Source organism: Theropithecus gelada, chromosome 13, assembly GCF_003255815.1.
Source record: "Theropithecus gelada isolate Dixy chromosome 13, Tgel_1.0, whole genome shotgun sequence".
Taxonomy (NCBI): Eukaryota; Metazoa; Chordata; class Mammalia; order Primates; family Cercopithecidae; genus Theropithecus; species Theropithecus gelada.
In genome coordinates, this window is record NC_037681.1 from 5092456 (window position 1) to 5107092 (window position 14637).

Sequence of the window (14637 nt, forward strand, 5' to 3'; positions counted from 1 at the left end):
GCTCACGCCTGTAATCCCAGCACTTTGGGAGGCCGAGGCAGGCAGATCACGAGGTCAGGAGATCGAGACCATCCTGGCTAACACGGTGAAACCCCGTCTCTACTAAAAAAATACAAAAAATTAGCCGGGCATGGTGGCGGGTGCCTGTATTCCCAGCTACTCGGGAGGCTGAGGCAGGAGAATGGTGTGAACCCGGGAGGCAGAGCTTGCAGTGAGCTGAGATCGCGTCACTGCACTCCAGCCTGGGTGACAGAGCGAGACTCCATCTCGAAAAAAAAAGAGTGGTTCAGGGCCAGGCATGATGGCTCACGCCTGTAATCCTAGCACTTTGGGAGGCCGAGGCGGGTGGATCACTTGAGGTCAGGAGTTCGAGACCAGCCTGGCCAACATGTTGAAACCCTGTCTCTACTAAAAATACAAAAATTAGCTGGAAATCGCTTGAATCCGGGAGGTGGAGGTTGCAGTGAGCCGATGTTGTGCCACTGCACTCCAGCCTGGGCAACAGAGCAAGATTCCGTCTCAAAAAAAAAAAAAAAAAGAAAAAAAAAAGAGTGGCTCAGTTCAGCTACACATCAAAGTCAGTGGTGGGGGGTGGTGGCAGTGAGAAGAAGAATGCTCAAAGAAATGAAAACTATTTTATTAATAAGGTTTGCAGTTCAAAAAAGGGCTGAGCACCAATATCTAGAAGAGAGAGTGGAATATAGTGAGGTAGGTGATTGCCAGAACAGCAATTTCTACCTAAAGTTAGAGAGGATCCAAACCAAAACAAAAACCAAATGAAATCTCTTATTTAATGAAGACCCACGGTTCTGGCAAAGTGAGGTCACCTGAACCTGGAAATTAAAATAGGAGTGTTAAATGAGAATAACCAGCAACAAAAGATTTCTTAAAAGGACTACTTAAGGCTTTAAACTTAAGTGGCGCATTAACATTAATTACTTAGCATCATAGTAAGGTAGAAGAACACAAAGCTCTAGAATCAGAAAGATCTGTGTTCAAATTCTGCTTCCCAATGTACTACCTATATGAACATGAACAAATTATGCCATCCCTCTAACATTCAGTTTCCTTCTCTACAAAATGGGATGAATTAATCACCCTTACCACTGCAGAGTTGTTTAAGGATTGAGACAAAGTTAAGTAATTACCTATCATTGTACCAACTAGTAGATAGCCCTCAATGAAAGCTTCCTTTCCCTTCGTGACTTACCTAACTACACATATCTGAATAGAATTACTACGCTGGACTACAAATACTTCCACAGAAATGAACTGGGAAAGGTTATAAATCCAAGGAGAAGGGATTCTAAGTGGAAATTTCTCTTATTTTCCTTCAGAGGATAACAATGAAAAATTATCTGGAACAGGTTTAAAAAAAAATGAAAGGGGTCGGGCATGGTGGCTCAAGCCTGTAATCCCAGCACTTTGGGAGGCCGAGATGGGCGGATCAAGAGGTCAGGAGATCGAGACCATCCTGGCTGACACAGTGAAACCCCGTCTCTACTAAAAAATACAAAAAACTAGCCAGGCGAGGTGGTGGGCGCCTGTAGTCCCAGCTACTCGGGAGGCTGAGGCAGGAGAATGGTGTGAACCCGGGAGGCGGAGCTTGCAGTGAGCTGAGATCCGGCCACTGCACTCCAGCCTGGGCGGCAGAGCGAGACTCCGTCTCAAAAAAAAAAAAGAAAGGAAGCTAGAATAAACCAAGTTTGGAGTCTGTTCCTGAAGATATTTGTACTTTATTCCATCTCTATGCAACACACAGCAGCAGTCTGCATGAACACCTCTCATATTCTCAGTCTCCCCAAGGCAACACTAAAACATAAAATGGAGTATGACATCTAGTGATCACAGGGATTATGGTGACAATAGATGTTAATGATAATTCAAAGTAACCAAGTAAAGGATAAATCAGCAACTGTCTGGTAAAACAGAAAGGCATGCTATGTATTTTATTTACAAAGAGTTCCTTCAAAATGTTTCCAACAAATTGGTTTTTGATAAGAAAATATTTGCTAATTATTAATTATCTGCCCCCATCCAATGCAAGATGGAAGAAGTAGTGCTGAACATTAATCTAGAAAATTAAGCATTTTTAAATATATCCATAAGCTTGTATGTTTGACATCATGAAGAAAACCACACTATTCCTAAAATATATTATACTTTATGTCATAAGCAGAGACAGACTATTGCGTGAATAAACCAAACTGTGAATTAACTTGCCATAGCTTTTTTTGAGACATTTTAAAAGTTTTTCTTTTTATATTTCATTTACTCTCTTGGGTATCTAAGCTAGAATTGATTTACTTTCATTACCTTTCAAATTATCCTCTTGATTTAGGCTTTCAGTGCAGACTGGAGAACTAGAAATTCCACGGAAACAAATCTCAGAAAATAAAATTCCCTTAGAATGTATCAGAAAATAATCTTCTAGGTGTCATGATATCGAAAGTTTATTTAAAAAGTTGATACTTTCCACAATATTTTCATATAGCAGTTCTCTAGAAATGCTTACTGGATGAATCTACAATGAACCAGAGTGAAATAGCCTGTTACCTAGTAATATCCCAAACGGGCATTTGGCCTGTAAATATCTAATATCCCAATCTAGTATCTGCTACTAGATTAACTATAATTATAAGGTACTGCAACTGGGGGGCATAAGGGGAGTAGATTTTTTAAAAGAAATGTTCCAAATTATACTTTGGCCTAAGTATTCAGCCAAAGTATGCTTCTCCAATTCTGCCTTGGCCCATCTCAAGTCATTTTTGGTATCCCTGAATGTCACAAGGTCAGAGATTGTTGCATGATCATTCAGTTACCATTATATCTAAACAGTGTAATAAAAATTTGGCTAGGCACAGTGTCATGCCTATAAGCCCAGCACTTTGGAAGGCCAAGGTGGGCAGCTAACTTGAGCCCAGGAGCTCAAGACTAGCAAAATCCCATCTCTACCAAAAATGCAAAATTTAGCTGGGCGTGGTGGTATGCACCCATAGTCCCAGCAACTTGGGAGGCTGAGGCAGGACAATCGCCTGAACTCGGGAAGTGGAGGTTGCAGTGAGCCAAGATTGTGCCACTGCACTCCAGCCTGGACGACAGAGCCAATCTCATTTCCAAAACAAAGTGAGCTGTGCACTGGGTCGCCAAGATGTCATTCCCAAAGTATACTCCTTAGCACCTGGCCACTATGTCCTCGACCCAGCCAAATAGGACATATTTCCGAAAACCCAGCGGGCACAGGCCAAGTGGTTGACCATTAAAAGCCTGGCTGAAACCTGCTTACCCTAACTGCCAAGGACTCATCGAAAATCCTGCCTTGATTTCGTTCGACCTATGCAAAATCAGCAAATGTCTTTCCTAATTTCAGACCCACTCCTAAAAACTCACTCTTGGGAGCTCTGTGTGGAATTGGGCCCCTCTTCTTCTGGTATTATGTTTTCAAACTGACAGGGATAAGAAAGAAAAACTTATCTGGGAACGAAAATTGGATCCAACATTTAACCTGTCAAAAAGTCTGGCAATTATGACTATATGTATTCTTGCTTAAATAGTCTATTAATCATTGAACAACAACAACAAAAAGTGAGATTTTTTTTTTTTTTTTTTTTTTTAGACGGAGTCTCGCTCTCTCACCCAGGCTGTGTGCAGCAGCGCAATCTCGGTTCATTGCAGCCTCCGCCTCCTGGGTTCAAGCAATTTTCCTGCCTCAGCCTCCCGAGTAGCTGGGATTATAGGCACACACCACCACACCCAGCTAATTTTTGTATTTTTAGTAGAGGTGGGATTTCACCATGTTAGCCAGGCTGGTCTTGAACTCCTGACCTCAGGTGATCCACCCTCGACCTCCCACAGTACTGGGATTACAGGCGTGAGCCACCACACCTGGCCTGAGAATATTTTTTCAAGTATGTCATTTAGGTGCAGTGGCTCATGCCTGTAATTCCAGCACTTTGGGAGACTGAGGCCAGCAGATTCCTTGAAGTTGGGAGTTTGAGACCAGCCTGGTCAACACGGTGAAACCCCATCTCTACTAAAAAATACAAAATTAGCCGGGCATGGCGTTGTGGGCCTGTAGTCCCAGCTACTCGGGAGGCTGAGGCAGGGGAATAATTTGAACCCAGGAGGCAGAGGTTACAGTGAGCCCAAGATCCCACCACTGCACTCCAGCCTGGGTGACAGAGTTAAGACCCCGTCTCAAAAAGAAAAAAAATTTACTCTTAGTATCTGAATATTCATTTTCCAATTTAAGGTGTTTTACATAAAACTTGGAATGAAAATCTTTTTGTTTCACTTTATATGTTGAAATTTTCTCAATTAGATGAAGTATAAATGTACATTAAAGCAAGAGGAAAATGTCACAATAATTATGAATGCTATTTATGTACAAAAGAAATTAACACTTTTCAAATAGGCAAATAGTGTAATAATATTGAGAGAGTTAGCTAATGAATTTAAGAAGAATATTAAATCCTTTTTCAGACAACAAATAATTATAAAAACTTTAATGAAAAATATAAAGCAGAATAGAAATTTTGTCATAATTTCAATTGTATTCAGTTGCATTACTAGTATTCATTATACTAAACAAAATCACTTCTAAAGACTATATTTAATTTTTATTTTATTCTATGAATTTTTTTCTTCCTTTTCTGAGACTCACTCAAAATCCATGAATCTTCTAAGAGAAAATCTTTTTTGAGGATTCTTCACTTTTTTTGTAGATAAATTAAAAGCAGAATGCTATAAACTCTACCACTTTAGAATTTTATGAGGAAAACCTCCAAAGTTATGTACAACATAATCATTTTTGCTCGATATTATATACACACATATATATATAAACACAGACACATATAAAGACGTTAGAGGAAGAAAGTTCCTCCACCTATTTTGTATTCCACTAACTTTAGTGGAAAGTGACCCTCAATTTAGTGTCTGTATGTGCATTACAGCAATCACAGGAACAATTTAGCAACAGGCAGCACTGAGAAAATTATCGTTACTGCACTACAATGTCCTACTCTTAAAATAAGATTACTAATATTCCTAAGAATAAATTATAATAACTTCAGGGATAACATTTCATATCTTAACATATGCCAGAAGTTTACTCTATGATGATGATACTGACTTCTGCTCTAGCTTTAACAAATATTTGTTTTCACACTTGGCCATTTGGCAGTCAAAAAAGGGATATTTTGTGCACTAAATGTACAGCCAAAATACTTAGGTAATTCCTATATCAATTCATTATTTAATTCCATTTTCATGTGCTTATACAAAATATAATTTTAAAAGAGGATCTTATATATTCCAATGATGTAGAAAACAACTCAAGGATGTAGAAAACAGCCTCCATTATGGGTCTAACAGGGGATATCACAAAAACTCAACCCCACACAGAAGCACCAGCGATCTAATAACATTTTATTGTTAACTGCCAATAATCAAGAAAAATCCATGCAAGAAAGGTGTTAGTTCTTCTGATCTCTATGCATTTTCAATGAATTCCCTTCACAGGCTGAAAGTTGTACACAATAGAATTGCTTTCTACAGCTAAAAACTTACAGAGCTAAGTTAGCTAGACTTGATTTCATAGTCTCTTAAAATATAAAGATTATTAACATCCTTATACATTAAAATTTTAGTATTTTAAGATTTAGAAAAAGGTATATTTTAAGATTTAGACAAGTGTCACATAAGATGAATTTCTAATTAACTAAGATGAAATTGTCTGTGATTCAGTAATATCCAAAATAAAAAACATTTATAAATGCCCAAAATCCCAATCCAGCAACTGATACCAGAGGAACCATCATTATGCAGCAAGGGAAAGACGGCTGAAACTGAATGTCATAGATAGGTTGTGGTTCTCACCCAGGGCTTAGTCATCTTGGACAAGTTATTTGACCTTCCAAGTCTGTTTCCTAAACTATAAAATGAATATATTAATATCTTCTCTATGTACCAAATGAAGTTATAGAAATTATAAACTCTGATATATGTAAAATATTGAGTATCTGAGGGTTCCAAATCTAGGTTATTTTCATACCAACTGTATGAACAGACTGCAACTGATTTTTATGTAGTTTTATGCTTACTTTTAATGTTTACTCTCTTTAGAAACTACTTGGAACTTGGTTATTTATTTATTTGCCACTCAAGAATGCGGGTATGATTTATGAAAGTGTATTAACAGTTATCTGAAGTATTAATGTTAAGCTGGAACTCAAATTACAAATAAAGCAAAACAAAACAAATACAAAATCATAATAGAGAAAGCTTGCTCTTTGCCAAGAATAATAATAATCTGCTGATTATTGTTAGTCACTCAATGACTACTGTCTTGGTTGGTACACATCAGCAGCAGTCAAATAACACCTCCCAGAACCCAACCACCCAAAAAAAGATACTGGGAATAAGAATGTCCTCAGAAAGCTCAACTGTAAAACTAAAACATAAACCAGAACAGAGATTAGGAAGTCAAGCACAGAGGATCAAGTAAAAGATAGAACTAACTAAATTTAAGATACTAACATGCAATGAAAAGAAATACATCTACCAGAAATATGGAGGTGAGTAGTTCGGTCAGCAATGGAAGCAATGAAAAAGGAAAGGTACAAAACACTATCATGTAAGCATTACCCAGGAGAAAGGATATCCTATAAAGCAGATTGATGTAAGCAACTTCTTGACAAGTATATTATGGAGCTGGGATTATCACTTTATCAGAGCTGATGCCATTTAAAACTTCCAGTCATTTATAATCAACTCCCTTGTTATCTCATGATCTTGCTCAGTAGGCAACTACTGAAATGTGGTTTTCCATTCAGCATTCTACATTGAAAGAATACACTCCCTGATGTAAATTTCTAGTCCTTATTTTACTTAAATAAACTGGCATTCTCTTGTGATGGGGATGTATATGCTCAGATAACAGTGTGGGCTCTGGAGTCAGGTTACTTTTGAGTTCCTACTGAGTGACTTTGTGATCTTGGGAAACTTACCAATCTGTTGTCTGTTTCCTCATCTGTAGAAAAGGGGCCTAATAATAGGACCTATTTCCCAGGGTTGTTGTGAGGATTAAACAATTCATGTAAAGCACTTAAAACTGCACCTGTCATATAGCAAGTGCTAAACAAATGCTAGCCTTGTTATTATTTTTGAACATGAATTAACATTCCTGTGTCTGATTGCTCTGACACTGATCAGTTTCTAAATCTGAAAAATTAAAGCAGGGCCACTGTGTTCCACAACTCCGGGAGCATCAATGCACAAGTGAACAGAGTTCTCCGGCCGCTCTGAACTGAAGGCATGACCTGGTGAATTCAAGGTCACCCATCTGTGAGATTCTTTTTCGTAGCCAATCTGTCCAGGCGAAAACTTGACTTAATACATAAGAGTCATAAACCTAAATGTCTATCCTAGTGAGGCAGATCCCCTAGATAAGTGAGGGACACCTTGAGTGGTGAGTTTGCCAAGAAACTATGAGTGATAAGACTGTGGAGGGCAGAGCACAAGTCAAGCCTTAAATGCTTTCAAATACAGATATTTTAAAACACTCTGTCAGGCAAAAACAGTATAGGCAGATTTTAAGCCTGAAGCCCACCAGTGTGCAAACCCTGCAGCACCCTTTCATTCAAACTTTAAAATATTTTAACTTAGGATAAGGTATATCCTGTGACCTATTTTTAACCTTAATTTTTCTTTACTGCTCTGTGACTATCCCTTCTTTTCTTCTCCCTTGGTTTCCAAAAACTTCTGTGCTCTTCTCCATACCTCTTGACATACATACTTGGAGTGGTATCATTCATTTCAACTAACATTTCAATCAGCTAAAAATTCCAGATATTTCTTTTTTTTTTTTTTTTTTTTTTTTTGAGACGGAGTCTCGCTGTGCTCCCAGGCTGGAATGCAGTGGCGTGATCTCGGCTCACTGCAAGCTCCGCCTCCCAGGTTCACGCCATTCTCCCGCCTCAGCCTCCCAAGTAGCTGAGACTACAGGCGCCCGCCACCACGCCCAGCTAGTTTTTTGTATTTTTAGTAGAGACGGGGTTTCACCATGTTAGCCAGGATAGTCTCGATCTCCTGACCTCGTGATCCACCCGCCTCGGCCTCCCAAAGTGCTGGGATTACAGGCTTGAGCCACCGCGCCCGGCCAAATTCCAGATATTTCTATCCAACTCTATCAATGCTAAGAAATACCTCATGAATTTTGCCTGTCTACTTCCTCATTGCCAATGTCTTTGGTCAAGTCCTCATCTGATTTCGAGATGTTTACAATAGATTTGGCTCATTCTATTCTCTCATTGTCCACAGCCAGCCACCAGCAAACCCTATTGGTTCTAACACCAATCAAACCATATCCAGAATCCAACCATTTTCACCTAAACCATCATCATCTGTTACCTAAATTACCACAGCAGTTCCTTTTACTACTCATTTACCATATACCATAGAGGATCCTGTCCCTCCTATGGTCAATCCCCCTGTGGCTCCCAGGTCACTCAAGAGTGAAATCCAAGGTCCACACAATGGCTTACAAGGCCCTATACAATTACCTGTTACCCCTCTAATTTATTCTCTTATTACTCTCCCCCTTGCTCATTCTTTTCTCTGGCCACATCCCTTGTGTTTTCCTGAATCAAATCAGGCTCATTCCTGTCCCAGGCTTTCTCTACCTCCCACTCCCTTTATTTGGATGCTCTTTCCTCAAATACCTTGGGTCTGGATTGTTATATCAGGATTCTTTGCTCAAATGTTACTCTTTCACAAGTGCTTCCCTAAACACCCTCCCCACATCCACTTGACTCCCCATCTCCCTTTCTGCTTTATCACCATCTAACACATCTGTTTTTCACATTTATTTTCTGTCTCTCCCAAGAAAATGTAAGTTTCATTACAGCAAGAATTTTTTTTTCTTCATTGCTGTATTCCTAATCCTAGACCAATATGCATTAAGCTTCATATTTAATGAAAATGACTGAAAAGCTTCCTAACTTGTCTTTCTTCTACTGATTTCCCCTTCTGTAGTCCATGTCTTCCTATCCCCCAGGTAGTATACCAAAAAATGCATCTCATCATTCTCCTGCTTAAAGGACTTTGATGGGATCCCCACATCCTTCAGGGTCTGGCCCCAAATTTAATCCGTTTCCCCATTCCCCAAAATAGTTGTACACTCTCCACATACTAACACTTTTATCATACCTGAACCTACTTGTGCCATTTCTCCAAGCTTTTTGTGTATCTCTGCATTTACTCGGCCCAAGTTTTATTCATCCTCCAGGTCTAGCTATGCCATGATGTCTCCCAGAAGCCTTCATCTGTACCCCCACAACACTCAGTTCAGGCCTCCATTATAGTACTTGTGCTATAACTATGTATTTACCAATCTGTTTCTGCAACTAGATTATAAGATCCCAGAGAGCAAGTTCATGATGTTGTGTACAGAGTTGTTTTGCCAGTGCTTAACACTATACTTAGCAGAGAGGAAACACTGTAAGTCTTAAGAATGAAAATGTAATAAATGAAATTTTAAAATGAATGAAATAATTTCTTTATGAGAGGCTGGGGGAAAAAAAGAGTCTTCCTAAGAGTCAGAGTGCTTTCCAACATCAGACCTGAGACCTGATAGGAGTTTTTACATTTGCTAAAGAAAAATTTCCTTTAGTAATTTCAACAATAATTAAATTAGTGGATTCAGGAGTCAGAAAGTTTTGAGTTAATGGCTAGTCAGGAAAGGTATTTACTCCACGGAACATACTAATTTACAAACCAGATATTGTGTGAAGCAAAAAGTGTACTCTGATCTGAAAAAAGGCATCTGCAATTTTTTAAACTAAAATTGATTTTTTAAAGAGGGAAGGAAAATTGAAAATGAGCTAGTGCAACTACTCCATTTCACAAGTGAAAAAAATCATGAAAAGGGGAAGAGCTTTAACCAACTTAGAAGACTAGGATCAGAACCAAGGTTTTATTCAAAATGAAGGGCGCTCTCTCAAACATAACACATTACAATTCCAAGCTACTCAAGAATCAAAGCCCAGAACTTAGTCCATTACTTTGCTGTGCAAACTTAATGAAGAGGGAAAACAATATCCAAGTAGGAAAATAATATTGCAAGAGTGAAAATAATAATACCTGGGTTCTTATCTAGGTTGTATTTGTGAGTTCTCAGACAATTCACTGAACCTTGTAATACTACCTTAATTAACTACTACATAGGATTAATGTGAGAATCAAATGAAAGCCCTGTTGCAAATGAAAAGTATAATCATCTTTTCCATCCTCATCCCTTCAGATTCTCCAGTACAGTCTCTTAGCAAGTTTTCAATCTATATTGGGGGGTGGGGGGGCATAAACCACTTGCAATTCTGACTAGCTGGAGTTTTGTTGTTCTTGTTGTACAGGACACAAGCAGCGAGGGAAGGGTGGGGAGATTGTTTATATATTATAAACCTCCTCCCAAAGGAGAGTATTATTCATACCACCTACCAATCAAAGACTCTTTGAGACTTACAAGCTCTTAGATGGTTCATGTTAAAAACTTATCTTTTTCCCGAGTACATTCCCTATAAAACCTTTTACCATTAGTATATTTCAGAAAATTCTGTAACAATTACTTGGGTTATATTTATCTTTTCCTACTCTACTACAGATGTGTCCAAAGAAGGGACTCGGTGTTTCGTCTTCACTTGTTGTTTGTGAATTGTTTTAATTGGGTGAACATCCAGCTGAAATATAAAACTAAGCGGCTTAAGTTGTGCCTGAGAGAACTGAATGAAAGAGAACTAAATGACAAGAGACCAGAATTATACCTCCCTCTGATTTCCCCCAACTCTTTCCTCTTCAAGTCTATTACCTATTTCTAAAGACCTTCAGAAACTAGGCTCTAGGCTTATGCAAAAGTCCTCTACTATATTCTACATAGCCACAAATTTATTTACAAATATTTTTATATTAATAACATTTTATAAAATACAATGTTTTAACTCCAGGTGTGAAAATACTTAAAGGAAAGTACACTAAATGGGTATTTTTTTAAAGTTATTCATTTGGCAAACAATCTTGTGCAAAATGTTCACTATATAACATGTACAAGGCCAGGCATGGTGGCTCACGCCTGTAATCCCAACACTCTGGGAGACTGAAATGGGAGGATGGCTGGAGCCCAAGAGTTCAAGACCAGCCTGGGCATATAGTAAGACTCTATTCTTTAAAGGAGAAAAAAACTATGCATTCTGTGAATTCCATTTACATTTAGAATCTCATTCTCACATAAACAGTAATATTTTAATTTGTATAAAATCAAAGCAATTGTAAATATAAATCATAGGCTTCGTTTTTTTTCCTGCACACACAATATGCCTTAATTTTTGAAAATGTTATAAAAAGAGTATCCTTGACTGGGCGCAGTGGCTCACGCCTGTAATCCCAGAACTTCGGGAGGCCAAGGATGGTGGATCACTTGAGTTCAGGAGTTCAAGACCAGCCTGCCCAACATGGTGAAACGCGGTCTCTACTAAAAATACAAAAACTTAGCCAGGTGTGGAGGCGGGTGCCCGTATTCCCAGCTACTAGGCAGGCTGAGGCAGAAGAATGGCCTGGACCTGGGAGGCGGAGCTTGCAGTGAGCCGAGATGGCCCCACTGCACTCTAGCCTGAGCAACATAGCAAGACTCCGTCTCAAAAAAAATAAAAATAAAAAATAGTAATAATCCTTGAGACAAAGCCTAGCTCCATACACCAAGTTTCATATCTTTTTCTCCACTTAATTCACAGAAACTTTTATAACAGCATAAAATAGCTATAACATGGAAAGATACAGTATTTTGGGACCCCGCAGATTAGTCCATTTTTTCCCCAAATTTCTTAAGAATTATCCAGGGAGCCTATGAAAAATACTCTAGAGATTCTGATTCAGTTGCTCTGGGCAGAACAAAAATTTATTCCCCGAAGTGATTCTGATGATTAACTAACATTGGGAAACACTGATGGAGTACAGCAGTTCTCAATTTGGCACATATTACAATTTCCTGGGGAGCTTTTAGAACTCTTAAAACCCAGGCGGAGGTCCAGACCAACAGAAACAGCAGCAATACTTTAAAAAAAAAAAAAAAAAAAAGTTCCCCAGGGAAGGTTAGAACCATCGATCTGATCTTGTAGAATTTCTCCTGACTTCTAATTCACTTTGTTTTTGATGTAGTTGTTTTGTTTTTCATGTGGGTTGACAAAAAAAGTGTGAAAAAAAATAAACCATCTCTTTCACCTCAGAACCAAGATGCCACTTAACAACTGGCTAAGTTAAAGTGGAGCTAATCTTTTTGCTTCAGAAATCGCTGGAAAATACTCTTAGTCCTAATTTTAAATAAAATAGACTAATCTTTAGCTCCTACTACCAAGCTATTAACATATCTTACAAATAATTATTTAAGGTTTTCTTTTTAACCTCTAAATCAGTATTTTAAAATTTCAAGCTATTTAAAAGGTCTGTCATCACAGTTCCTTACCAGCAAAATTATTTTGATTCTTGAATTTGATGACATGGTTTTTTCATGATGTACAATACGTAACTCCATATATTGAAGTTACATTGTGCACTAAGAGAGGGAAACAGATTTCCTTCTTCCATATAAAAAAAGGATTTTCGCTCCATTAGCAAAACCCCATCATTGGTTTGTCCATAGATACTCAAGAGTGGGAAACTTCTCAAGGTATTAGTCAACCCATTCTAAGAACATTCTTTTTAATAAAAAAGATAACTTTAAAAAAATCATTAAAAATATGCCAAGTGCAAGCTTATCATTTTTAAGAGTGCATTTTACTTTCTAAAAATTATTATACCTTTCATCGACGTGCCGTCTGGCAATCCACGTTTATTATTACAATACTGAAGTTGTTGAAATATCACTTTTATCGCTCTCAAGATTGCTAGGCATTTAGATATTTCAAATTTCAGCAGTGTTTGTGATTTTTCCTTCTGGGTTTTAAAAACGGGTTTAGGATGCTTTACCAAGCAAATCACATTACTACAGATAAAACTTCAGCAATGTATACAGTCTATAGTAAAATGTATTTTTTGATTACTTCTATTCACAAAGGAGTAACTGTGAGGTTCTAGATTTTCAAATTAATATTCTAAGTAAGAATCAGATGCAATGGATTTTGTTTCAGTAAGTTTAATGAATGAAAGCCCCCCTTTGTCATTATTAAAGATATATACGAACGAAAATTTGAATTATAACCAAAATTTAAGTATACTACAGTATACTTTGTAAATGTCCCCAAACTTGAATGGAATCCAGAATGTGCCTCTTAAGGCACAGAGCAAAAAATAAAAAATCAGAATCTCAATGAAACATTCAAGTGATACACACCATCTAGAAAATTGGGCAAGCCTGAATAATCGATGGAGTTTTTCCGTTAGGGTAAAACTATGCTACACTAAGTTTCTGCAAAGCCTAAGTATTTTGTGTTAACATACTGAACTTGAAACTTGCCATCTCAAATTCCAAGGGGTAAGACTGTATACAACAGATGGCCTTTTGGTGCTGCTTAAAACTTCCCTGAAAACCAAACATGTTTATTTTTTAGAGGTGTTCTCGGCTCTCGGGAAGTAGTCAAATATTAAAACACCCGTTCCTGAAAATTCCTGGCTGGTCCTATCTGGCCGGGAGCACCGACCCCTGGACGGGAAGAGGCAGGACCGCAGCACCGAGCCGGGACGCTGAGAGCCGCCCGGCGCACACGGAGCCCGCCCGGGGGCGGGGGGCTCGCACGTGCCCAGCCGGGGGCGGGGCCGGCGCCGGCGAGCAGCGACCCCGGCTCGGGGAGGCGGGCGCGGCCGGGCCGACCTCCCCCGCGGCCGCGATCCAGCAGTTTACATAAGGGTGCGCGTCATGGAACTGACGGAGCCACACAGAGACGTCTAGGTCATGCAGGAGGCGCCCGGCCCCGGCCCGCTCCCGCCGCCCCAGACCCCTCCTCTCATCCGACAGAAAGACAGACAAGAAGGGTTCCCGACCTGTCGTGCCCTGCATGTTCAGAGTCTGTCATGTTTGGTCAAGAACGGGGCGGGGCTGGAGGGCAGGTCTGCGAGGCCGGCGGCGACGGGGCGCGGGGAAGACCCCTGCGCCGCCTGCGGGAACCTGCTCCCGGCCGCCGCCGACAGGTGACGAAGTGGTAAAAACTCACGGTTACTAGTGAGCGACACAGACACAGACTTTCCAGTCTATTAACAACCACGCCAGAGAGGTGGGGCTCTAACTGCAAACACTGGGCAACGGCCCCGCGCTGCCGGCGCTGCCGCTCTAGTCTCTATTCGCCGCCGGTGGCTGTGGCGTGGGAGCGGGCGGGCGGCGTGCAGCGACGCGGGGATTTGGACAGTGGCCGTAACGGTGATTTCTCCTCACCAACATGGCGGCACCCGAAACAGGCGGCTCGAGAAAATGGCGCCGGCCGCAACACCTTGCCCGGGACTAAAGGGCAAGAGAGATTCCTCCGCGAGCCGCGGCCCTTGCCCAGCCCGCCGGGGCCGAGCGCGTTGACCATTGGAGGAGACTGCCCGTCAATCACCTGCAGGGGCGGGTCTTCGCCCTTCTCCGTGCGGCGGCGGAGGCGGCAGCCTAGTGGCGGG

At 40.1% G+C, this 14637-nt stretch overlaps 1 protein-coding gene across 1 annotated transcript in view; it reads right to left on the minus strand.

Moving 5' to 3' along the window:
- The window catches only part of ZC3H6 (zinc finger CCCH-type containing 6), a 60080-nt gene extending 45572 nt beyond the window's left edge, over positions 1–14508 (minus strand). Inside the window, exon 1 of the mRNA XM_025405639.1 lies at positions 14026–14508. Coding sequence (XP_025261424.1) covers positions 14026–14057 — 32 coding nt within the window. The 5' untranslated portion in view covers positions 14058–14508. The remainder of the gene's footprint in view (positions 1–14025) is intronic.
- Positions 14509–14637: the final 129 nt, after the last annotated feature.